Source organism: Podarcis cretensis (assembly GCF_951804945.1).
Source record: "Podarcis cretensis genome assembly, chromosome: 2".
In the NCBI taxonomy this organism is placed as follows: Eukaryota; Metazoa; Chordata; class Lepidosauria; order Squamata; family Lacertidae; genus Podarcis; species Podarcis cretensis.
In genome coordinates, this window is record NC_137171.1 from 124,002,393 (window position 1) to 124,026,438 (window position 24,046).

General features: G+C 48.2%; 1 protein-coding gene across 1 annotated transcript in view; it reads right to left on the reverse strand.

The window, feature by feature from the left end:
• LOC307206196 (uncharacterized protein) overlaps positions 1–23,675 on the reverse strand; it is a 45,790-nt gene extending 22,115 nt beyond the window's left edge. Inside the window, exons 1-9 of the mRNA XM_079959044.1 lie at positions 23,538–23,675; positions 20,788–20,934; positions 20,138–20,218; positions 15,936–16,018; positions 11,311–11,437; positions 8,284–8,364; positions 7,007–7,331; positions 4,472–4,791; positions 2,683–2,862 (exon numbers count right to left, since the gene is read on the reverse strand). Of these exons, the coding sequence (XP_079815170.1) occupies positions 2,683–2,862; positions 4,472–4,791; positions 7,007–7,331; positions 8,284–8,364; positions 11,311–11,437; positions 15,936–16,018; positions 20,138–20,218; positions 20,788–20,821 (1,231 nt within the window). The 5' untranslated portion in view covers positions 20,822–20,934; positions 23,538–23,675. The remainder of the gene's footprint in view (positions 1–2,682; positions 2,863–4,471; positions 4,792–7,006; positions 7,332–8,283; positions 8,365–11,310; positions 11,438–15,935; positions 16,019–20,137; positions 20,219–20,787; positions 20,935–23,537) is intronic.
• Positions 23,676–24,046: the final 371 nt, after the last annotated feature.

Below are 24,046 nucleotides of genomic sequence, written 5' to 3' on the forward strand. Positions count from 1 at the left end.
ACATGCAGCCGCAGGGAGAGATCATCAGGAGGTTTGGGCTGGGTGTTCATCAGTATGCGGATGATACCCAGCTCTACCTCTCTTTTAAATCAGAACCAGTGAAGGCGGTGAAGGTCCTGTGTGAGTGTCTGGAGGCGGTTGAAGGATGGATGGCGGCTAACAGATTGAAGTTGAATCCTGACAAGACAGGAGTACTGTTTTGGGGGGACAGGAGGCGGGCAGGTGTGGAGGATTCCCTGGTCCTGAATGGGGTAACTGTGCCCCTGAAGGACCAGGTGCGCAGCCTGGGAGTCATTTTGGACTCAAAGCTGTCCATGGAGGCACAGGTCAAATCTGTGTCCAGGGCAGCTGTTTACCAGCTCCATCTGGTACGTAGGCTGAGATCCTATCTGCCTGCGGACTGTCTCGCCAGAGTGGTGCATGCTCTGGTTATCTCCCGCTGGGACTACTGCAATGCACTCTACGTGGGGCTGCCTTTGAAGGTGACTCGGAAACTACAACTAATCCAGAATGCGGCAGCTAGACTGGTGACTGGGGGCAGCCGCCGAGACCATATAACACCGGTCTTGAAAGACCTACATTGGCTCCCAGTACGTTTCCGAGTACAATTCAAAGTGTTGGTGTTGACCTTGAAAGCCCTAAACGGCCTCAGTCCTGTATACCTGAAGGAGCGTCTCCAACCCCATCATTCTGCCCGGACGCTGAGGTCCAGCACCGAGGGCCTTCTGGCTGTTCTCTCATTGCGAGAAGCAAAGCTACAGGGAACCAGGCAGAGGGCCTTCTCGGTAGTGGCGCCAGCCCTGTGGAACGCCCTTCCAGCAGATGTCAAAGCAATAAACAACTACCTGACATTCAGAAGACTACTTAAGGCAGCCCTGTTCAGGGAAGTTTTTAACGTGTGATTTTACTGTATTTTTGGTTTCTATGGAAGCCGCCCAGAGTGGCTGGGGAGGCCCAGCCAGATGGGCGGGGTATAAATAATAAATTATTATTATTATTATTATTGCAAGTTTAAGGTAAGTCTGGTGCAACTGGGTTTCTTGTGGACAGTGCCAATCCTGAATGTATTGGATTTGTGACCATTATGCTTGTTTGCCTTCAGTAGCAGTAAAGCTCTGCTGGATGAGATATAATTGGTCTATTTTGGGGGAATCCTGCAAGTTTTTACTCTGCTAACTGTACATTGGAATCTGCTTTGGATCAACATTGAGCAGAATTTCAATGATAGATTACTCTTATGATTATCATAGAGATAATAATAATAATAATAATAATAATAATAATAATAATAATTTATTATTTATACCCCGCCCATCTGGCTGGGCCTCCCCAGCCACTCTGGGCGGCTTCCAAAAGAATATTAAAATACTATGATACATCAAACATTAAAAGCATCCCTGAACAGATGTCTTCTAAAAGTCTGGTAGTTGTTGTTCTCTTTGACATCTGGTGGGAGGGCATTCCACAAGGAGGGCGCCACTACCGAAAAGGCCCTCTGCCTGGTTCCCTGTAACTTGGCTTCTCGCAGTGAGGGAACCGCCAGAAGGCCCTTGGTGCTGGACCTCAGTGTCCGGGTAGAACGATGGGGGTGGAGACGCTCCTTCAGGTATACTGGACCGAGGCCATTTAGGGCTTTAAAGGTCAGCACCAACACTTTGAATTGTGCTCGGAAACGTACTGGGAGCCAATGTAGGTCTTTCAAGACCGGTGTTATATGGTCTCGGTGGCCGCTCCCTGTCACCAGTCTGGCTGCTGCGTTCTGGATTAGTTGTAGTTTCCGGGTCACCTTCAAAGGTAGCCCCACGTAGAGTGCATTGCATAACAACAGAGACTCCATCTCCTCAGAATATTGCGAAAGAACGATGTCAATCAACATCTGATGATCTCCTTCTACCGGTTCACAACAGAAAGTGTCCTTTCATACTGCATCACGGTGTGGTACGCTGGTTTGACATCAACTGATAGGAAGTGCCTACAGAGGGTGGTGAATACAGCACAAGATATTATGGGCTGTCCCGTGAATCCGCTGGATAAAATAGCGGAAGAACGTTGCCTCAGGAGAGTGAGGAAAATTCTCAGGGATGATTCACACCCTGGCCGGCACTTTCTTGATCTCCTGCCCTCAGGCAGAAGATACAGAAGCATGATCAGTCGCACCAACAGGGTAAAGAACAGCTTCTATCCGTGGGCTGTTAGGCTGCTGAGTGAAAAGATAACAACAGGGCAACTGACTTTCGGGTTTGGTGGGTGTATGTCAGTAAACGAGGGGAATTAAGAGTAAGAGTAAGAGAGCTGAGTGGGGGGTGCTCCTGTAATCTCACTGTATACATATTGTACAAGTGACAATAAAGTATTTCAGTTTCAATGTGGAACCATAGAATTGTGGAGATGGAAATGACCCTGAGGGTTTTCTAGTTAAACACCCTGTCAACCTTTTCTACTGCATATTTTTTCATAATACTTCTCCATATTGTCCATGATATTTGCTACATTACAAGTGTTATCAAAACCCTGCTAATGTTTTCATCTGCTTACAGTGGCCCCCTAAATAAATCATAAATTTCCCCCTTTCTTTAGTGAAGATTTTGTTCCTGAGCTTTCCTGTCAGTTTTGCCGTTTCGGCATTTTATTCGGCCTGTAGATTCTTAAATAAAACAAACAAGTATTTTGGGACACAAGTACCCAAAGGAGCGACTCTCTGGGTATCACTGATCTCAGAGCCTACAGTTGGTAAAGGAGGTCTTGCGGGTGGGGCTGCTTCTGTCTGCTGCCCGGCTGGCGATGCCCAGTGACAGGGCCTTCTGAACGGCGGCTCCCCATTTGTGGAATTGCTTTCATTGTCCGTCTCCCACACATCCACCACTGAAATGGAGAGAGAATCCAGCATGAGTGGAACGTCAAATCAGCGAACAAGTCAAATCAACCGTTTACAGATTCTAGCAGAGGACAGAAAGGTAAGATACTGGGATGAGATAAAGGTTTGTTTGGGTTAAAGGTAAAGGTACCCCTGCCCGTATGGGCCAGTCTTGACAGACTCTGGGGTTGTGCGCCCATCTCACTCAAGAGGCCGGGGGCCAGCGCTGTCCGTAGACACTTCCGGGTCACGTGGCCAGCGTGACAAAGCTGCATCTGGCGAGCCAGCGCAGCACACGGAAACGCCGTTTACCTTCCCACCAGTAAGTGGTCCCTATTTATCTACTTGCACCCGGGGGTGCTTTCGAACTGCTAGGTTGGCAGGCGCTGGGACCGAGCAGCGGGAGCGCACCCCGCCGCGGGGATTCGAACCGCCAACCTTTCGATCGGCAAGCCCTAGGCGCTGAGGCTTTTACCCACAGCGCCACCCGCGTCCCCCTTTGTTTGGGTTAGAGGACTGCATAACATCTTGGTTGTCGAAGGTTTCAGAAGTCAAACGGTCTTCCGGAACAGATTACGTTCGACAAACGAGGTTCCACTGTAATTAGAATTATTAATTAGAATGTTGCGAACGCATAAAGACGTGGTGAATGTTGCGTTGGAGGAAATATGATTTAAAATTAACATTAATGATTTATAAGGTAAAGGGTAAAGGGACCCCTGACCATTAGGTCCAGTCGTGGCCGAGTCTGGGGTTGCGGCGCTCATCTCACTTTACTGGCCGAGGGAGCCGGCATACAGCTTCCGGGTCATGTGGCCAGCATGACTAAGCCGCTTCTGATGAACCAGAGCAGCGTATGGAAACACCGTTTACCTTCCCGCCAGTGTGGTACCTATTTATCTACTTGCACTTGACGTGCTTTCGAACTGCTAGGTTGGCAGGAGCAGGGACAGAGCAACGGGAGCTCACCCCGTCGCGGGGATTCGAACCGCCGACCTGATCGGCAAGCCCTAGGCTCTGTGGTTTAACCCACAGCGCCACCCGCGTCCCATTTAATGATTTATATGGATGGATAAAAGAAGATTACTTGATTAACTGGGAAGATAGATAAAAGTCTAAGCAGGAATTGAACAAGCACAGTCGATGGAAATAGAACACAGGGGAAAGTATTAGAAATAAAAAGTACAGCGGTACCTCGGGTTAAGTACTAAATTTGTTCCGGAGGTCCATACTTAACCTGAAACTGTTCTTAACCTGAAGCACCACTTTAGCTAATGGGGCCTACCACTGCTGCCACGCCGCCACCATGCGATTTCTGTTCTGATCCTGAAGCAAAGTTCTTAACCTGAAGCAATATTTCTGGGTTAGCAGAGTCTGTAACCTGAAGCGTATGTCACCTGAAGCGTATGTAACCCGAGGTACCACTGTACTTCATTATGAGCAGCAACGGGGGGCGGGGCGGAAAAGAAGCACCTTGAAAGGGGGGTGGATAGTCAATGTTTAAATTTGTGTTAAATTTGAATTAATTTGTTAAAAATATGGAAAATTAATACAAAATAATTGGCAAAAAGGGGGGGGGAACCGTGCAAATCAGGTCCCCCCCTTTTAAAAACTTACCAGGCTTTTTCCGTTCCCCAAATGGGGGCTTCCCAGCTGCAAGCCAGATGGAAGTCACTTCTTTATAGAAGGGAGGCGGGTGTCTCACCCGGACGTCTCCGTCGGCCGCCTTTAAGCCCTGGTTGAAGAAGTCAATCTTTAGGCGCTTCCATTTGGCCCGCAGCTGGCAGGTGGACCGGACGTAGCCCTCGGCCAGCATATCAATCTGCAAGGCTCTCCAGTATCTTTCATTGGTAGCCGAGCTGCTGCTCATGAACACCTTTATGCCAGGGCTGTGCGCTATTATGCAGAGCATTTTCTGGGTCTCTTCTCTCGTCCACCTACGGCAATGGGCAGGAGTAAGAAACTATGGTTGTTATGCAATAGACAAACAAGATAAACCCCCTTGCAAAGACTAGCTAGTTTGTGGCACCTGCTCAGTTCACCTTTGTGCAGGTAGCGAAGACAACCTTGCCAACAAAGGTGCATTGTATCAAAGGGGGGGTCTACTTTGAAGGCCATCACCTCCTGGCAAATAGAATGGGAAGAAATGGAGGCAGTGAGAGATTTTACTTTCTTGGGCTCCATGATCACTGCAGGTGGTGACAGCAGTCACGAAATTAAAAGACGCCTGCTTCTTGGGAGAAAGGCGATGGCAAAGCTAGACAGCATCTTAAAAAGCAGAGACATCACCTTGCCAACAAAGGTCCGTATAGTTAAAGCCATGGTTTTCCCAGTAGTGATGTATGGAAGTGAGAGCTGGACCATAAAGAAGGCTGATCGCCGAAGAATTGATGCTTTTGAATTATGGTGCTGGAGGAGACTCTTGAGAGTCCCATGGACTGCAAGAAGATCAAACGCATCCATTCTTAAGGAAATCAACCCTGAGTGGTCACTGGAAGGACAGATCGTGAAGCTGGGGCTCCAATACTTTGGCCACCTCATGAGAAGAGAAGACTCCCTGGAAAAGACCCTGGTGTTGGGAAAGATGGAGGGCACAAGGAGAAGGGGACGACAGAGGACGAGATGGTTTGACCAAGCATGAGTTTGACCAAACTGCGGGAGGCAGTGGAAGACAGGAGTGCCTGGTGTGCTCTGGTCCATGGGGTTACAAAGAGTCGGACACGACTAAACAAACAACAACAACAACAACAACAACATGGCTGAGTCACAAGGGTTGAAAAGAGTTCATGTATGAATTCGACAGTGCTTAGTTTATTTTTTGGTCACTCTTTTGTTATCATTGTTAAGATTGTTTTACAGGTTGTGAATGCCGTAGTGCTTTGTGAATTCCATGATATAAATTGTGTTGCAACTGTGTTGCTTTGCTGGTTTTTAAAGTTGTTTTGCTAATAGTGTTTTATAGACTGTAATTTTTTTTCTGATGATTTGTTAACTACTCTATATGGTTTATGTTCTGTTCTGTTATTGCTGTATATTGTTTGCAAAACATTGTTTCCCTGTATAGGGAAATTTTTAATGTTTGAAGGAGCATCTCCACCCCCATCATTCAGCCCGGACACTGAGGTTCTCCTCTGAGGGCCTTCTGGCGGTTCCCTCACTGCGAGATGTGAGGTTACATGGAACCAGGCAGAGGGCCTTCTTGGTAGTGGCACATGCCCTGTGGAACGCCCTCCCATCAGATGTCAAGGAAATAAACAACTATCTGACTTTTAGAAGACATCTGAAGGCAGCCCTGTTTAGGGAAGCTTTTAATGTTTGATGTTTTATCGTGTTTTCAATATTCTGTTGGGAGCTGCCCAGAGTTGCTGGGGAAACCCAGTCAGATGAGCGTTGTTGTTGTTGATGATGATGTCTTACTGTGTCTTAATTTGTTGGAAGCCACCCAAAGTGACTGGGGCAACCCAGTTAGATGGGTGCAGTATAAATAATAAAATTATGATGATGATGGAGAAATGTTGGAGAGTAGGGTACATTGCTATGAGACAGTTCAGAAGGCCATGAATACATTAATTGTAGTAGTAGTAGTAATAATAATAATAATAATAATAATAATAATAATAATAATGTTTATATTATGGAAGATGTGCATGACCTTATGCATATTTATCTGTATGATACATGCTTTTGCCTATACTCCCAATACGATGTGTGTGTTTTAAGGGGGGGGGAGGTTATATTAAAAAACCCAACCACAGATTGACTTATACAGCGGTACCTCTGGTTGTGAACAGGATCCGTTCCGGATGCCCATTCGCAACATGAAAAGCCTGCAACCTGAAGCGTTATATCTGCGCAGGTGCGCGGCTCGATTTGGCGCATGCACGAAGCGCGATCTAGCGCTTCTGTGCATGAGCGAGTGGCGAAACCCGGAAGTAACCCTTTCCAGTACTTCCGGGTTACTGCAGGACGCAACCTGAAAAAACGTAACATGAAGCAAAAGTAACATGAGGTATGACTGTATTATAAACTGCATAGAAACCACCGTGACCTTCAGCAGCCCCACCTGAGAGGAGATAAAGCTTGATCCACAAATCTACATAAAATAACCACTGGAAACGGGTCCCTTGAGCATCTCTAGAAGGAAAACCTCACCTCAACCTGCTCCCACACTCCAGACATGGTATCTCTCCTATTCGGCTTTTTGTGTAGCCATTGAGCGTTGAATTACGAGCGAATCTTTTCCCACAGGCGGGGCACTCTTTCTTCCTCTGCCTCCTACGAGTTTTGGGGTGGACCGGAACTTCATAGCAGTCGCTATCCAAGAGAGCAGCGGGTTTCGTCTTCTTCTCCTTGTTTTTATTTCCTTCCTGCTCCTTCGCTGCCCCTTGAGGCCCAACATCGGTCTCTGGGCCTTTCTTGTCTTCCTCGGATGCTGGAGGAGCTTTGCTTTCGCTGTCCGTCTCCCAAACATCTCCAGCTGAAAGACCAAGAGAGAAACTGGACATGAGTGCAGACAATTCCATAATGTAAAGACTAACAAAAAAAAAAAAATAGCTCTGACTGGACATGCTTTCCAAGTCTTGCTGGGGGCGCCAATCCTGCCACAAATTAGATCCTGCTGGTTGATTTGCAGTTCATAGAAAATTAATTGGGAAAACAGTTCAGCCAGGACAGTTGCTTGCTAGGAGAGCTGCGCCTGACAATAAATGGAAGCCGAAGGAAGTGCCAATATTTGTAATGCCAACCAATGGTGGGTCTTTCCCCTGGCCTTGATCCAGCCCCCAGCACAGCTGATTGGCTCTTTTGTCTGTCCTTTATTCTCTCCAAGGCCAACAGGAGATGCTGGGGACTGTGATATGACCACAAAGGCTGGGGGAATGTTCAACTCACATATTTATCTATTCCATGTATAGATCGCTTGCTATCTGAAAGATCTCAAATCGGTTTACACTAGATAATTAAGTGTGTAAATATGTTTGCGTGTGACTTTATTTACAGTACAGTGGAACCTCAGTCATCGAACGCTTCAGAAATCGAACTTTTGGCTTCCGAGGCATGTTTCCCCATGGCAACTGCCAACTGGCAATTGTGCCTCGGTTGTCAAACGTTTCAGAAGTTGAACGGTCATCCGGATCGGATTATGTTCGACAACAGAGATTCCACTGTATAAAATTAAAATATACATAATATAAAGCACAAGATGCGGGCTACTCCCGCCTCTTGCAGACCCTGCTAAAAGCAACGCCAAAAAAAGTCTTTCAAATGCTGCACCTATAAAACTCAAGGCTTTTAGAAACCATGGCTTGAAAAGGCAGGCTTTGCTCTGAAACCCCTCAGTTATCAGATGGATTTCCCCAGGCTGATATCTATCTGAGGGCGTCCCATCATTTCTGGCCGATGCACAGACTCAAAAAGATCTACAGACCTACCTGTCAAGGTCTCCTGGGCACACAGGTCTTCTTTTTCTTCAAGCAAGGAGACGAGATCAGATTTGGGCACCAGAGGCCCTTCTTTGAGGGACAATGAAGAAATATTAAGTTCTTACTTATGGTAGTCGTGGCTGCAAAATTATTCAGAAACAATAAAAAGCAAATAAATAGTAAAAGGAAGGTGAGGTGGGAGTGTTGCTTGTTGGATCGGCACCTTAGCTTGCGCCTTGCTGTGTATCTAAGCCTCTTGCCTTGCTTTCATTCTGCCCTGATTTAGGCATTAAACTGAGCTGGGAGTTCAAGCTCTCCGTCTGGCAGTGCGAGGCAGGAACCCAGGAAGACAAGTCAGCTCTGTTCTCCTCACAGTTCTTTCCCCTTTGCAGAGAGAAGAGCAGACTTCCTGTTTGGACCAGCCCACCACCTCCAAAGTATGGGAATGTTGAGGAAGGTAGAAGAGGATTTATTGATTAAATAAATCCCTAAGGGCCCTAAGGAAGTCAGACTATCCTCCACCAGGGCCAGGGCCTTTTCAGTGATGGTTCCGACCTGGTGGAATGCTCTGTCCCATGAGAATAGGGCCCTGCAGGATTTAACCTCCTTCTGTCAGGCCTGTAAGACAGAGCTATTCCGCCTGGCCTTTAATTTGAATTCAGCCTGAACTTTGAATTCCCTTCTCTTCCCTCCCCCTCCCCTTTTATGAAGATTACCCGCTCTGAGACCCCACAGCTAATTCTCCCCTGGCCTCCTCACTGGCCTAAGTAGGATCAATTCAGACAGCTAGCCCTGGGGATTATCTAATGCTTGTTGTTGTTGTTGTTTAGTCGTTTAGTCGTGTCCGACTCTTCGTGACCCCATGGACCAGAGAACGCCAGGCACTCCTGTCCTCCACTGCCCCCCGCAGCTTGGTCAGACTCATGCTGGTAACCTCGAAAACACTATCCAACCATCTCGTCCTCTGTCGTCCCCTTCTCCTTGTGCCCTCCATCTTTCCCAACATCAGGGTCTTCTCCAGGGAGTCTTCTCTTCTCATGAGGTGGCCAAAGTACTGGAGCCTCAGCTTCACAATCTGTCCTTCCAGTGAGCACTCAGGGCTGATTTCCTTCAGAATGGAGAGGTTTGATCTTCTTGCAGTCCATGGGACTCTCAAGAGTCTCCTCCAGCACCATAATTCAAAAGCATCAATTCTTCGGCGATCAGCCTTCTTTATGGTCCAGCTCTCACTTCCATACATCACTACTGGGAAAACCATAGCTTTAACTATACGGACCTTTGTTGGCAAGGTGATGTCTCTACTTCTCAAGATGCTGTCTAGGCCTGTCATTGCCCTTCTCCCAAGAAGCAGGCGTCTTTTAATTTCGTGGCTGCTGTCACCATCTGCAGTGATCATCTAATGCTTATTTCCCCTAAATTGATTTTTGAATTTTATTGTTATTCATATTTTTATACTGTATTTTATGCTGCTTTTATAATTGTTTACAATTTGTTGTTAGCCGCCCTGAACCTGGTTTTTGAACCAGGAAGGGCGGGGTATAAATAAATTATTATTAATTATTAATTATTATTATTATTAATAATAATATAATCCATCCTCACTCACACTACTGAGCAAGCAGCAGCACACATTCCCTTGCAGATTGCTGGAAGCAACCTGATGGATTCATTAGAATCATTTAAGTTAAGCAATCCAGTCTGGATTGTTCCTGGTAAGTTTCCCCGTTTTATCTCCCTCTTAAAATAATAACAACATGGCAGTCTTATTTAAAAGTAAAAGTAAAGTTTACAGTCGTACCTTGGAAGTCAAACAGCCTAGTTCTCAAACATTTTGGCTCCCAAACGATCGAAACCTGGAAGTGACTGTTCCGCTTTTCTAACGTTCTTTAGGAAGCCGGATGTCCAACAGGGCTTCCGCAGCTTCCGATTGGCTGCAGGAGCTTCCTGCAGCCAATCAGAAGCCGTGCTTTGGTTTCCGAACGTTTCGGAAGTCGAAGGACTTCCGGAATGGATTCCGTTCGACTTCCAAGGTATGACCGTACTTACATTCAGTTCACAGTAGTATTCCGAAGACAGGCTTTGTCTTGTGGTTACAGTTACATTTGTAGAGAAAAGAAGTCTCTGAGCTAGGCCTCAGACTTTCTACCGCGTGGCTTCCATCCTTTGTAAGGATGAGCCGTGTGCTGCTGGCTAAGAGCCAGCAGAAAGGAAGATGGCAAAAGAGCCAGCAGAGAGGAAGATGGCAAAAGAGCCAAAAAGCCAAAGATGGCTGCGTGGCTGGCCCTTTTATAGGGTCTGCTAGGGTCACGCCCATTTACCTGGTCACACACAGGGGGAGGATGCTCCCAAGCAGGTATGACAGGAAGTCCTCCCTGTCTGGAGCAACATTCCCCTGTGTGTCCACTCCAGGCAACAGGAAATGTTGTGTTTGACTGCTTCAGTGATGATACATCCCACACAAAGGAGACCCAGGAAGCATGGTCTGGTTTCTCAACTGACTCCTCATCACAACTTTAAAAAGCCATTGACTTATTGGCCAGGCCAGAAGGAATCACCTCAGGAACGAAGCTGGACCAGGCTATAGATCTGTCTAGTCCAGCATCCTGTTCTCACTGGGGCCAACGAGATGCTTCATCAGGAAGCCCACAAGCAAGACCAGAGACCTAAGCTTAGCCAGAATGGACCACTGGCTACATCCTTCCTCCCTGGAAACATCTTAACCAGTAAGTAATGAAGAAGAAGAAGAGTTTGGATTTGATATCCCGCTTTAGCACTACCCGAAGGCGTCTCAAAGCGGCTAACAGTCTCCTTTCCCTTCCTCCCCCACAACAAACACTCTGTGAGGTGAGTGGGGCTGAGATACTTCAAAGAAGTGTGACTATCCCAAGGTCACCCAGCAGCTGCATGTGGAGGATCGGAGACGCGAACCCCGTTCACCAGATTACGAGTCTACCGCTCTTAACCACTACACCACACTGGCTCTCTGTGATGAGAATCACAGGTGGTCTATCCAAAAAGGGGAAATGGGGTCCTTACCCAGAGAGGACGCATTCTGGTAGTTCTCCAGCATGACTTCCTTGTACAGAGCTCTTTGGCCTGGATTCAGCAGAGCCCACTCCTCCTCCGTGAAAATCACAGCCACCTCCTCAAAGGACACCAGACCCTAAAAGAAGAAGAAAGAATTACAGTGGTGCCCCGCAAGACGAAAAACCCGCTAGACGAAAGAGAGTTCCTGCGGGTTTTTTCCCCTCCCCCCTTTTCCTAAGCCGCTTATCAGCTGATCCGCTGATAAGCCGCTTAACAGCTGATTGCTAAAAGCCGCTAAACCGCTAATAGTGCTAATCTGCTAAGCTTTCAATGGGCTTGCTCCGCAAGACGAAAAAACCGCTATACGAAGAGCCTCACGGAACAGATTAATTTCGTCTTGCGAGGCACCACTGTACTGCAATATATACCATTATCCCAGGTTGGTTTTTTTTGCTTTTTCTATGTTTTTAACGTCTGGTGTTTTATGGCATTTCTATATAGCGCTGGAAGTTGCCCAGAGTGGCTGGGGCAACGTGGTCAGATGGGCGGAACAACAACAACAACAACAACAACAACAACAACAACAACAACAACAACAACTCACCAAAGCAATAGCAGAAAAGCAAAAGAACAAAACAAAACAAAAGAACAGCTTGCTGGATAATAATAATGATGATAATAATATTTATTTATATCCTGCCCTCCCCAGCCAAGACCGGGCTCAGGGCGGCTAACACCAAACATAAAAACAATTGATAAGCTTAAAAAACAAGATTACAATACAACATTAAAACATTAAAATGCAGCCTCATTTCAGTGGAAACTCAATCAAAAACTTTTTTGGGGACAAAAACCTCAAGTCTTCACCAAGGCCAGCTATCTGGACTGGTCCTATGTGGGCGAGAAAAAAGCCAGGGAAGTCCCCAAATAGGAGTTCCATCACAGGAGAAAGGAAAAAAGAAAGAAGAAAGAGGGAAGGGAATCAAATTGGCTCCAAGCCAAAGGCCAGGCGGAACAACTCTGTCTTACAAGCCCTGCGGAAAGAAATCAGATCCTGCAGGGCCCTGGTCTCATAAGGCAGAGCGTTCCACTAGGCCCGGGGCCAGTGTTGAAAAGGCCCTGGCTCTGGTTGAGGCTAATCTGACCTCCTTAGGGCCCGGGACCTCTAGAGTGTTCCTATTTATGGACCTTAAGGTCCTCCGCGGGGCATATTAGGAGAGGCAGTCCCGTAGGTACAGGGGTCCTAATAATAATTTATTTATATGCCACCCATTTGAATGAGTCGTCCCAGTCAGATAAGGTCACTGGTCCACCTGGTCCAGCACCCTCTTCTCACAGTGGCCGACCAAATGCCTGTCGGAAACCAGCAAGGAGGTCCAGACATGGCAGCTCTCTCCCTTTCTTCCGTTTCCAGCAACTGGTATTCAGAAGCATTGAGGCCTCTGTTGCCCCATGAATCTGTCTAATCCTCTTTTAAAGTTTGGCAGCCATCACTGCCTCCTGTGGGACTGTCTGCATGCTGTCAGCAGCTCCCGGCTGATTGCCCAGGGAAGTATAAAGACTAATAATAAATAATAATTGTTGTTGTTTAGTCGTTTAGTCGTGTCCGACTCTTCGTGACCCCATGGACCAGAGCACGCCAGGCACACCTGGCTTCCACTGTGTCAGGGAACTGCCGTCGGAGCCAGAGGGAGAGGGAGGGCTCCAGAGGGATTCCGGAGAGCGTCCCGGGATGGGGAGAAGCAGCCCATCTTCTGGGGAAGGAAATCAGCGTAGCACCAGTGGAGAAGGGGGGCAGATGGGGGAGTCGGCGAGGCGGTCCCATGACTCCTCGCCAGGGACCAGCGGGGAGAGCACGGGTCCTCCGTTGCCCACACCCTCCTTGCGCAGAAGGCTTCCGCGCAGGGAGAGTAGGCGGCGACTAGGCGTCAGAGCTTCTTTGCTGGAAGAAGTTCAAGAAACGCCCACTGACGGATTCTGCCAGCGATTGAGACAGCTACGGGCGAGTGGCTGTCCAGACAGAAAAGGTTCACTCAGGCAACCCAGCCAGGTGTGGCGCCGATTTACGCACGAGCAACCCCTAGAACCATTACACACTGTCTCCCGCAGTTTGGTCAGACTCATGTTTGTAGCTTCGAGAACACTGTCCCACCATCTCGTCCTCTGTCGTCCCCTTCTCCTTGTGCATCTTTCCCAACATCAGGGTCTTTTCCAGGGAGTCTTCTCTTCTCATGATGTGGCCAAAGTATTGGAGCCTCAGCTTCACGATCTGTCCTTCCAATGAGAACTCAGGGCTAATTTCCTTAAGAATGGATGCGTTTGATCTTCTTACAGTCCATGGGACTCTCAAGAGTCTCCTCCAGCAACAGAATTCAAAAGCATCAATTCTTCGGCAATCAGCCTTCTTCATGGTCCAGCTCTCACTTCCATACATCACTACTGGGAAAACCATAGCTTTAACTATATGGACCTTTGTTGGCAAATAAATAATAATAGTTTTTATTTATACCCTGCCCTCCCTGGCCAGAGCCAGGCTCAGGGTGGCTAACACCAGTAAAATTACAGTAAAAACAAAATAGAGGGGGGGAAAAACACACCAATTTAAAATACAGGTTAAAATGCAATTTAAAATGCAGCCTCATCTTAAAAGTGGCCCATAGATCAAAACCGTAAGGGGAGGGGAAACATAAGAGTCAGACTGGGTCCAAACCAAAGGCCAGGCGGAACAACTCTGTTTTTCAGGCCCTGCGGAAAGATGTCAAGTCCCACAGGGCCCTAGTCTCTTGTGACGGAGCGTTCCACCAAGTCGGGGCCAGTACTGAAAAGGCCCTGGCCCTAGTTGAGAGCAATCTAACCACCTTGCGACTTGGGACCTCCAAAATGTTGTCATTTGTGGACCTTAAGGTCCTCCGCGGGGCATACCAGGAGAGGCGGTTCTTACGGTCCTTCTTTATTTCAAAGCCATAGAACCCAGCCTCTTGGATAATGGTGTTGAGCCAAGTGAATCGCCACCGCCCGTCTCTCCCGCTTCCTCAATTGTTGTCATCACCTCCTCTACGGGTGCCGCTAAGTGCCCTCTGTCTTTGAGCTCTTTGCTCTCCTACTTTTAAGGCTCACCGGGTTCTGGGAGATGGTGGGTCTGGAATGCTTTCTAGTGGCAACTGGTCAGCCAGCTGCTGTTCTGCCTCTCCCATGATTTCCCAACTTTCCCCCTCATCCGTGACCTCCCTCAAACTCCTGTTGTAAATCTAAACTGTCTCCTCTTCCTCCTCCCTGGGAGGGTCAGGATTGAGAAGTGATCTCCACCACTCCTCAGTCCAGTCCCTGACTGGGACCAAATTCCACAGTTTGAACCATGCGCCCCGTGAGAGTTCCCAACAGAAGCAAAACACTGTTACAAAGCACTCCACACAGTGAGGAGTTGTGCTCAGGTTCTCTTGCTGGCTTCCCACAATGCATCTGGTTTCCCGCCCTGAGAACAGGATGCTGGGTAAGATGGGCCAATGACCTTGCATCCTTCTGTTTCAGAAGGATCCCCCAAGAGGGATATATATTCTGGTGGATAACAGAGAAAATAATTCACTTTATCTCTAGCTGGTATAATGTGAGTTTTGAATGCTCTTATTAAAAACTCCAATACTTTGGCCACCTCATGAGAAGAGAAGACTCCTTGGAAAAGACCCTGATGTTGGGAAAGATGGAGGGCACAAGGAGAAGGGGACGACAGAGGGCGAGATGGTTGGACAGTGTTCTCAAAGGTACCAGCATGAGTGTGACCAAACTGCGGGAGGCAGTGGAAGACAGGAGTGCCTGGCGTGCTCTGGTCCAGGGGGTCACAAAGAGTCGGACACGACTAAACGACTAAACAACAACAATTAAAAGTGGGGCAAAATGTAGTCGGAACACAAAAGGGTAAAACTTGGAGGATGCATGAAGTTTTAGGAAACTAGATAGCTAATGTAAGTGGCATCAGCCTAATCATCTAGCCCAGACAACGCTCTCATACCCTTTGACATCTAGGTGGCAAACTAGGAATTTAATTTCAACTTCATGTGTCTCTGCCCTAATTGTGGGTTGGTTTTGGAGTGTAGTTTTGCTCATGGAATGGTCATTCCAGGTTCCCACTCATGGAAGAGAAGAGGTGAATTTCACTGATTCCCTATTTACCCTACATCACCGTGCACCCATAAGCCCAGTGTTAGAAACTCAGATGTGTAAGCTGTTCGCCAAATGGAGCCTTAAACCTGGGTTACGGAAAGTCTAGTCCCAAGTTATTGGTTTTTTGGCAAGGTTTTTTTTCTAAAGCAATTTTACTCTTGCGTCGCATGGTGTGCCATTTTGACTCTCGGCGCCACCCAGGTGACTTGCGGCGCAACGCATGGGGCTGCAATTTTACTCTCGAGTCTCACATCTCGGCACACATCTCAAACTGACCATGCCAGGTAAGCAAAACCCTGAAATTTTGAGCGCTGCAGGAAGTCCCATTGCCTTGAAGCAGGGAGGACTCAACTGGGGGAGGCTCCTCCCACTGAAGGAGGGAAGGAACCTATTTGCATAGCCCCGCCTCTGAGGCAAGTGGGAGGAGCAACCCTCTCCGGACGACCACCTCCACTCAGCGTGGATCCTTCCCCTACCTGCGCTGGGTGCGAAGCAGCTCTTTCCACTTCGACACAAGGAGGAAAGGATCCGGAATGCGTCAGTGATGTTTGTCCCCTGCCTGTCCGGGTGACAAGAAGAAAAGCACACCAGCGGAGATATTTTCAGCGTCGCTTGCTTGAGAAGCCCTACAGTGGTGTCCCGCAAGACGAACGCCTCGCAAGACGGAAAACCCGCTAGACGAAAGGGTTTTCCGTTTTGGAGGCGCTTTGCAAGACGAATTTCCCTATGGGCTTGCTTCGCAAGACGAAAATGTCTTGCGAGTTCCTGCAGGTTTTTTTTCCTTCCCCCCCTTTTTCTAAGCCGCTAAGCCGCTTATCAGCTGATCCGCTAACCTGCTAATAGCACTAAGCCGCTAAGCCGTCAATGGGCTTGCTTTGCAAGACGAAAAAACCGCTAGACGAAGAGAATCGCGGAACGGATTAATTTCGTCTTGCGAGACACCACTGTATTTGCTGCAGGACACAATTTAAGGCGCAACTGCCCTGAGGAGAGGCTGAGACATTTGGTTTGATTTATATATTTGCTGAGATAAATATTTATACAGTGGTACCTTGGGTTACAGACGCGTCAGGTTACAGACTCCGCTAACCCAGAAACAGTACCTCGGGTTAAGAACTTCGCTTCAGGATGAGAACGGAAATCGCACGGCGGCAGCAGGAGGCCCCATTAGCTAAAGCAGTACCTCAGGCTAAGAACAGTTTCAGGTTAAGAACGGACCTCCGGAACGAATTAAGTTCTTAACCCAAGGTACCACTGTATGACGCTATTCATTTCAAAAATATTGGACTGGTTTACAACATTTATACATAAATGAAAATTAGACATCCTGTTTCCACGGTGGCCCAGCAGACGCCTGTGGGAGATCGGCAAGCCGGGTTCTGCCCCTACTCTCTCCATGCCATGTTTCATCTTATAATCTTAAAAGGTAAAGGGACCCCTGACCATTAGGTCCAGTCGTGGCTGACTCTGGGGTTGCGGCGCTCATCTTGCTTTATTGGCCGAGGAAGCCAGCGTACAGCTTCTGGGTCATGTGGCCAGCATGACTAAGCCACTTCTGGTGAACCAGAGCAGCGCACGGAAACGCCGCTTACCTTCCTGCTGGAGTGGTACCTATTTATCTACTTGCACTTTGACGTGCTTTTGAACTGCTAGGTTGGCAGGAGCAGGGACCGAGCAACGGGAGCTCATCCCGTTGCGGGGATTCAAACCGCCGACCTTCTGATCAGCAAGACCTAGGCTCTGTGGTTTAACCCACAGCGCCACTCGAGTCCCTTATTTTATAATCTTAGAATAGCAGAATTGTAGAATTGGAAGGGACCCTGAGGGTCATCTAGCCCAAACCTGTCTGGAGTGAGTGCAGGAGCCGGGCCCTGTGACCAGTAGGACTTCGCAGGACTGGGGCCTTCGTAAGTTTGTTCTGAAGAAGGAAGGTGTGGCCGCACAGGTGAGGCCGACTGGTAGCAAGAGCTGGGAAGGTCAGCATTTCCCTTCAGCTCTTTGCCACAGCAACACGCTTCCTGCCTTGGGCTTCTTGCTTCCTGATCTTTGAACCTCGGCTTCTTGACTCCCTGCTTCTTGATCCTCGGACCCCTGACTTCATGACTCCCTCCTGGTGACTGGGAGCGGCCGCTGAGATCATATAACACCGGTCTTGAAAGACCTACATTGGTTCCCAGTACGTTTCCGAGCACAATTCAAAGTGTTGGTGCTGACCTTTAAAGCCCTAAACGGCCTCGGTCCTGTATACCTGAAGGAGCGTCTCCACCCCCATCATTCTGCCCGGACGCTGAGGTCCAGCGCCGAGGGCCTTCTGGCAGTTCCCTCATTGCGAGAAGCAAAGCTACAGGGAACCAGGCAGAGGGCCTTCTCGGTAGTGGCGCCCGCCCTGTGGAACGCCCTTCCAGCAGATGTCAAAGAGATAAACATCTACCTGACATTCAGAAGACATCTGAAGGCAGCCCTGTTCAGGGAAGTTTTTAATATGTGACATTTTAGTGTATCTTTCAACTTTGTTGGAAGCCGCCCAGAGTGGCTGGGGAAACCCAGCCAGATGGGCGGGGTACAAATAATAAATTATTATTATTATTATTATTATTACTTCTTGACCCTCGGACTCTTGGCTTCCTGACTCCTGGCTTCTGGGCCCCCGTTCCTGCTCCCGTCCCACCATCTTGCCCCCGGTCCTGACGTCCCCAGCCGGAACTTCGATTGCCCGTGAACCGGACCTTGACAAACCCCCTGCAATGCAGAAATCTCTACTAAACCATCCATGACAGATGGCCATCCAACCACCGCTTAAAAATCTCCAATGAAGGAGAGACCACAACTTCCGGAGGGAGACCATTCCACTAATGAACAGCTCTTACTGTCAGAAAGATCTTCCTGATGTTTAGTCAGAATCTCCTTTCTTGTAACTTGAAGCCATGGGTTTGAATCCTGCCTACAGAGCAGGAGAAAACAAGCTTGCTCCATCTTCCACGTGACAGCCCTTGTGATAGTTGAATAAAGCTTTTACCTCTTACTTGCCTTTTCTCTGAGCTAAAAGGTCCCAAATGCTGCAACTTTTCTGACAGCCCTTTTCTCAATAATATGAAATAAATAAACCTTTCTGAACTCTGCAGTGTCCTTTTGAGGTCCTGCTCCAAGGGCCTTCTGGCGGTTATGGGTAACCAGACAGAGGGCCTTCTTGGCAGTGGCATAGCGTGGGGGGTGCAGGGGGGGCCGGCCACACCGGGCGCAACATATGGGGGGGCGCGCGCTCGCCGCCTCCGGAGTCGCCGAAGAGCCTCGGGCGCAGGCTGTAGCAGAGCCCCATGTCTCGCAGAACTGACGAGCTGTGCGCGCGTCCGGGCTGAAGGCGTCCGGCAGGCAGCGGCTCTCAGCGCTCGCGCGGTCCCCGCACGTCAGGGACGCGGAGGGCGCGCCAGGCAGCCCCTCCTCACAGCCCCGCCGCTGCTGCTGCAGCTGCTGGGCCATGTTGCATTTTCCTCGCCTCTCTGCCCTCCTCCTCCTCCGGAGTTGCCAGCGGCAACTCGCCTCAGATCACCTGACACGGACCCGCCGCCGTCGCCGTGGCTACCTTACCGTAAATACCCCAGCCCAGGCAGCAGCAAGAAGAAGCTGGCAGCGGCGGCAGGTTAGGCTTTGGGGCGCAAATTACTTGCCTTGCCCCGGGTTAGGGGGCGCAAATTACTTGCCTTGCCCCGGGTGCTGACAACCCACGCTATGCCGCTGCTTCTTGGTAGTGGAGCCCATCCTGTAGAACACCCTCCCATCAGATGTCAAGGAAGTAAACAACTATCTGACTTTTAGAAGGCACCTGAAGGCAGCCCTATTTAGGGAAGTTTTTAATGTTTGATGTTTTATTATTATTATTAATACTCTGTTGGGAGCTGCCCAGAGTGGCTGGGGAAACCTAGTCAGATGGGTTAGGTATAAACAATAAACTATTGTTGTTGTTATTATTGTTGTTTTGCCCCACTTCAGTGCTGCTAACTCGACTTCAACCCCCCCACCCCTGAGGCGCACTCCATTGTTTTCTGAGACAATCAGATGCCAGCAATGGTTCTCGCATATCCATTTTCTTCAGCGTTTCAACTGAAGGGCTAACTTTTATTAAGAAGAACCGCTAACAACTTGGGCTCTACATAAAAGCACAGCCACATGCTCCTTTTGTCATATAACATTTTATCCGAGCTGCCTCTGATCTTTCACATATAAAACACACACACAAACCCCAAGCAGGACATTATACTGGAAGGAAATATAAATATAAATATATTATTATTATTATTTTGAGGGGAGGAGGCCAGAACTGCACATTGTACAGTGGTACCTTGGGTTACAGATGCTTCAGGTTACAGACTCCACTAACCCAGAAATATTACCTTGGGTTAAGAACTTTGCTTCAGGATAAGAACAGAAATCGTGCTCCAGCGGCGCAGTGGCAGCAGGAGGCCCCATTAGCTAAAGTGGTGCTTCAGGTTAAGAACAGACCTCCACAACGAATTAAGTACTTAACCTGAGGTACCACTGTATTCCATATCTGGCCACACCATAGATCTATCTAAAGGCAGTGTGATTTTCAGTTCCTTGCCTAATGAACCCCCAGAATGAGCTTGGCCCCTCAAGGGAACCAGACGCGAACAGAGTCCCAGAGCAAGTCAAAAGCCCCTACCTGAAGATCCGTCCCGGACAAATTGCTCCTCTACTTCTTTCAACCAGGAGATGAGGTTTGGCCGTGGAATCTGAGGTCCTTCTTTAAAAGGAAAAAAAGAAAAAACCATGCTGTTTTTGTGGATTCTCTGGGATGCCCAACACCTACCTTCAGAGACATAAGAGCATGAGAATAGGCTGCTGGATCAGGCCCATCTAGTCCAGCACCCCTGTTGAAGCAGCTCCTGTACATTGGAACTCCCTGCCCCTTGATTATTAGGCAGGAATCATTACAGTATTCTTCTAGACACCTGCTGAAAACTTTTCCTTTGGCAGACCCAGACAGATGATTCGGATGCATCTGTTCCTAAATTTGTATTAGATGTTTCACTGTGTTGTATTTAGATGTTTTAATATGTTTTCAATAGCTTTCAGAAGTTTTCAATAGCTTTCAGGTGTTTAAAATATGCTTTTATTTCGTGTGTGTGTGTGTAAGTGTAATTACAGAACTGTTTGCTGTCCTGGGCTCCTTTTGAGAAGCAGGGTGGAATATAAATTTATATATATATAATCCCCCCCCCCAAAAGGAATGATGGGAGTTGTAGTCCAAAACATCCAACATGGAGGAAGGCTGTTTTGATCTATCGGAAGAGGGGGAAACGGGATTCTTACCTAGAGACTCCACATCCCCATCATTCTTCAGCATGACTCCCCTGTACAGAGAGTTGTTTGGTCTGGACTCGACAGAGCCCACTCTGCTTCTTCCTTTTCCTCCTCTTTGGTGAATTGAACAGCCACCTCCTTTAAGGAAACAGGAAGCTGAAAGAAAAAAGCACACACAGTTCTCACCAGACACAGAACAGACAGGCAGACGTGTTCGTACAGTGGTGCCTCGCAAGACGAAATTAATCCGTTCCGCGAGTCTCTTCGTCTTGCGTTTTTTTCATCTTGCGAAGCACGGCTATTAGCGGCTTAGCGGCTATTAACGGCTTAGCGGCTTAGCGGCTATTAATGGCTTAGCGGCTTTAAGAAAAAGGAAACAAACTCGCAAGAACTCGCAAGACGTTTTGTCTTGCGAAGCAAGCCCATAGGGAAATTCATCTTGCGGAACGACTCAAAAAATGGAAAACTCTTTCGTCTTGCGCGTTTTTCGTCTTGCGAGGCATTCGTCTTGCGAGGTACCACTGTATCACAGAACTGCAGAGCTGGAAGAGACACATGATGGGTTACCCAGTCCAACCCCGTTTTGCAGGAATCACGGCAAAACAATTTAGCAGCTTACGGAAAGAATAAAACAACTGTTTTTAAAGGCAACTATCTAAAACGTTCAGGAAGTAACGATTAAAGCCAACGATAAGCTGGAAGCAGGTTGAAAAACAGACATCCATGCTTTGCAGGCTCTGAAAAGGCTGTTTTCAGCAGGCGACAAAAAAAGTACAGTGAAGGCTCCAGCCTGGTGTCAAGTGGCAGAGAGTTCCGAAGTTCGGGTGCTGCTAAAAACATTCTTTTCATTTCAGGGATGCCAGGAACAGTATTCGTCCCCTGCATATCTTTGCATTCTGAAAAAGTACTCCCTGGCGTTGCATCTAAACCTTACATTTGTTTAATATTAAACCCATGTTTTCATACAGCCATTCCACCATATTCCTTTGCTACTTTATGTAAAAAAAAATTTAACTAATAAAGAAGCAGTAGTATAATCTGGCTTGCATTCAACTAACTTTGAATGGTTTAATCATGACCAACTTCAACCCCTTAATTTCAGTGGGTCTACGCCGAGTAAACATTAGTTGAATCTGAAAACAAAGTTTACACCTGTTGTTGGAAAGGCACATTATCGAAGGGTGGGCATATATATTTTTAAAGGAAACTACTATTTTTGAGGCTCGCTGACCTCCCGCAAAAGCAAAAAACTGACCTTTTCCTGTTAGGCAAAGATCATAACACGACCTGGATGGTCTCCAGATTCTGTGTACAGATCTGTAGGTGCAGACCATCCCCCGACCCAAACTAGTTAGTTAAGAAAACCCCAAAACTCGGTTCCCTGAGTCATCTCTCTGCCCTAGCTTATCCTCAAGTTTTAAGCTTCTATACGCTTATCACATTTTTAAATTTTAGATTTATTGTTGTACATTGTTTTAAATGTTTGTTTTCTTTCTGGGATTGTACTCCCAAGTGTGTTTTATAAGCTGGCCTCCGACCATAATAAATTATCTATCTATCTATCTACTATTCATTTACAGAGTTATAATCTGCAGTTTCGTAAAAATATATCAAGATGGTAGGTAGAAGAACATAGCAAGAGTTTGCAGGATGATGTCAATGGCCCATTTAGTCCAACATCCTGTTCTCACAGTGGATGCCTGTGGGAGAAACACGGACAAGATCCAACCACGGACAGGATCCGCTCCTGTGGCTTCAGACAACTGGTACCCAGAAGAATCGTTGCCTCTGGCCATAAAGGAAGATAACAGCAATCCTGGCCACTAGCCATTGACTGCCCTCTCGTCCTCTGAATTTTTCTCATCTTTTTTAAAACTGAGAAGGACTTTTGTGTTTTTTTCTCTCTCTCCCGAATCTTCCAACATTCCAACATTCCCTGTGAAGGAAGCTTTCATAAGCTTCCTGCCGCCTCTTATTTGCCTTTTTCTCTTATTTCTCTTATTTGCCTTTTTCTCTGAACGGAAACGTCCCAATTACGCCGCAACCTTTCTGCGCAAGGCTCTGCTCACCAGAGGACCGTATTCTTTCATCCCTGCGAGTCGTGTGTCTGCTGAACTTGCAGAGCCTAGAAAAAGCCAAGGGGGGAGAACATGCCAAACAGCCCCTGCGATTGCCAACAGCTGGAACAGGCAGGCCTGGAAATGGCCCCCTGCCTGCAAACCCTGGAGAGGCGCTGCCAGCCAGTGTGGGCAGCACTGGACTAGACAGACGAATTGCCTGATTCAATATAAGGCGGAGCAGTTGCATGAAGTCGGGCTGTCAATCCCAGGCATCTTTAGGGAGAGAGACCCCCTGCCTGCCTGCCTGCCTGCCACCCGGGGAGGGTCGCTGCCGGCCTGTGCAGACAGTATGGGGCTAGGTGGACCCAAAGCTCGGACTCGGTATAGAAGCAGCTTTGCAATGCAATCCTGCTTCTGGTCTGGAGTGGGAGGAATATCCTGAGTGGGGGAGGGGGGGAGAGGGGTGGGGGCTCCTTTGCTCTGCAGCGAGGAGCAAAGAAAGACCCCCCCCAAAAAAATATGGGTGCTCGGTAGGAATTTCCAATTCCGGCCACCCCCCCTCCCCGCCCTTGTACCGGAAATCATTCCCCTTCCTTCCCTAGCCTTTGTCCTCCATTCCTCGGCTCCCCCCCTTTCCCCAAGCCCCCTTTCTTTGTCCTGGGGGGCTTTCCCTGCCCCCCAAATGCCCTTTGCACTCACCGGGCGCTCTCGGGGAATGGGGCGGGGCTAGCGCAGCCACGCGTGGGAAAATCCGACGCTCCTTTCCCACGCGGGGGCCGGGCCGGAAGCGAAAGTGTTTTTTCCAAGGCGTACGCAGCCCCCCACCCCTGCTCGCCCCGGCTGCTGCCTGTCTAGGAAGCCTGCCTTTCTCCCTTTAACCCTGAGATGCTAAGCGAGGGTGTTTATATATAGCTTAGCATCTCAGGGTTATATATATATATATATATACTGTATATAGACTTTAAAAAGGCAGAGCTCAATTCCCCACGCGTTAAAGCCATAACTTGCATTTCTAGAGGGGTATTCCTGGAGGCCAAAGTACTGGAGCCTCAGCTTCACAATCTGTCCTTCCAGTGAGCACTCAGGGCTGATTTCCTTCAGAATGGAGAGGTTGGATCTTCTTGCAGTCCATGGGACTCTCAAGAGTCTCCTCCAGCACCATAATTCAAAAGCATCAATTCTTCGGCGATCAGCCTTCTTTATGGTCC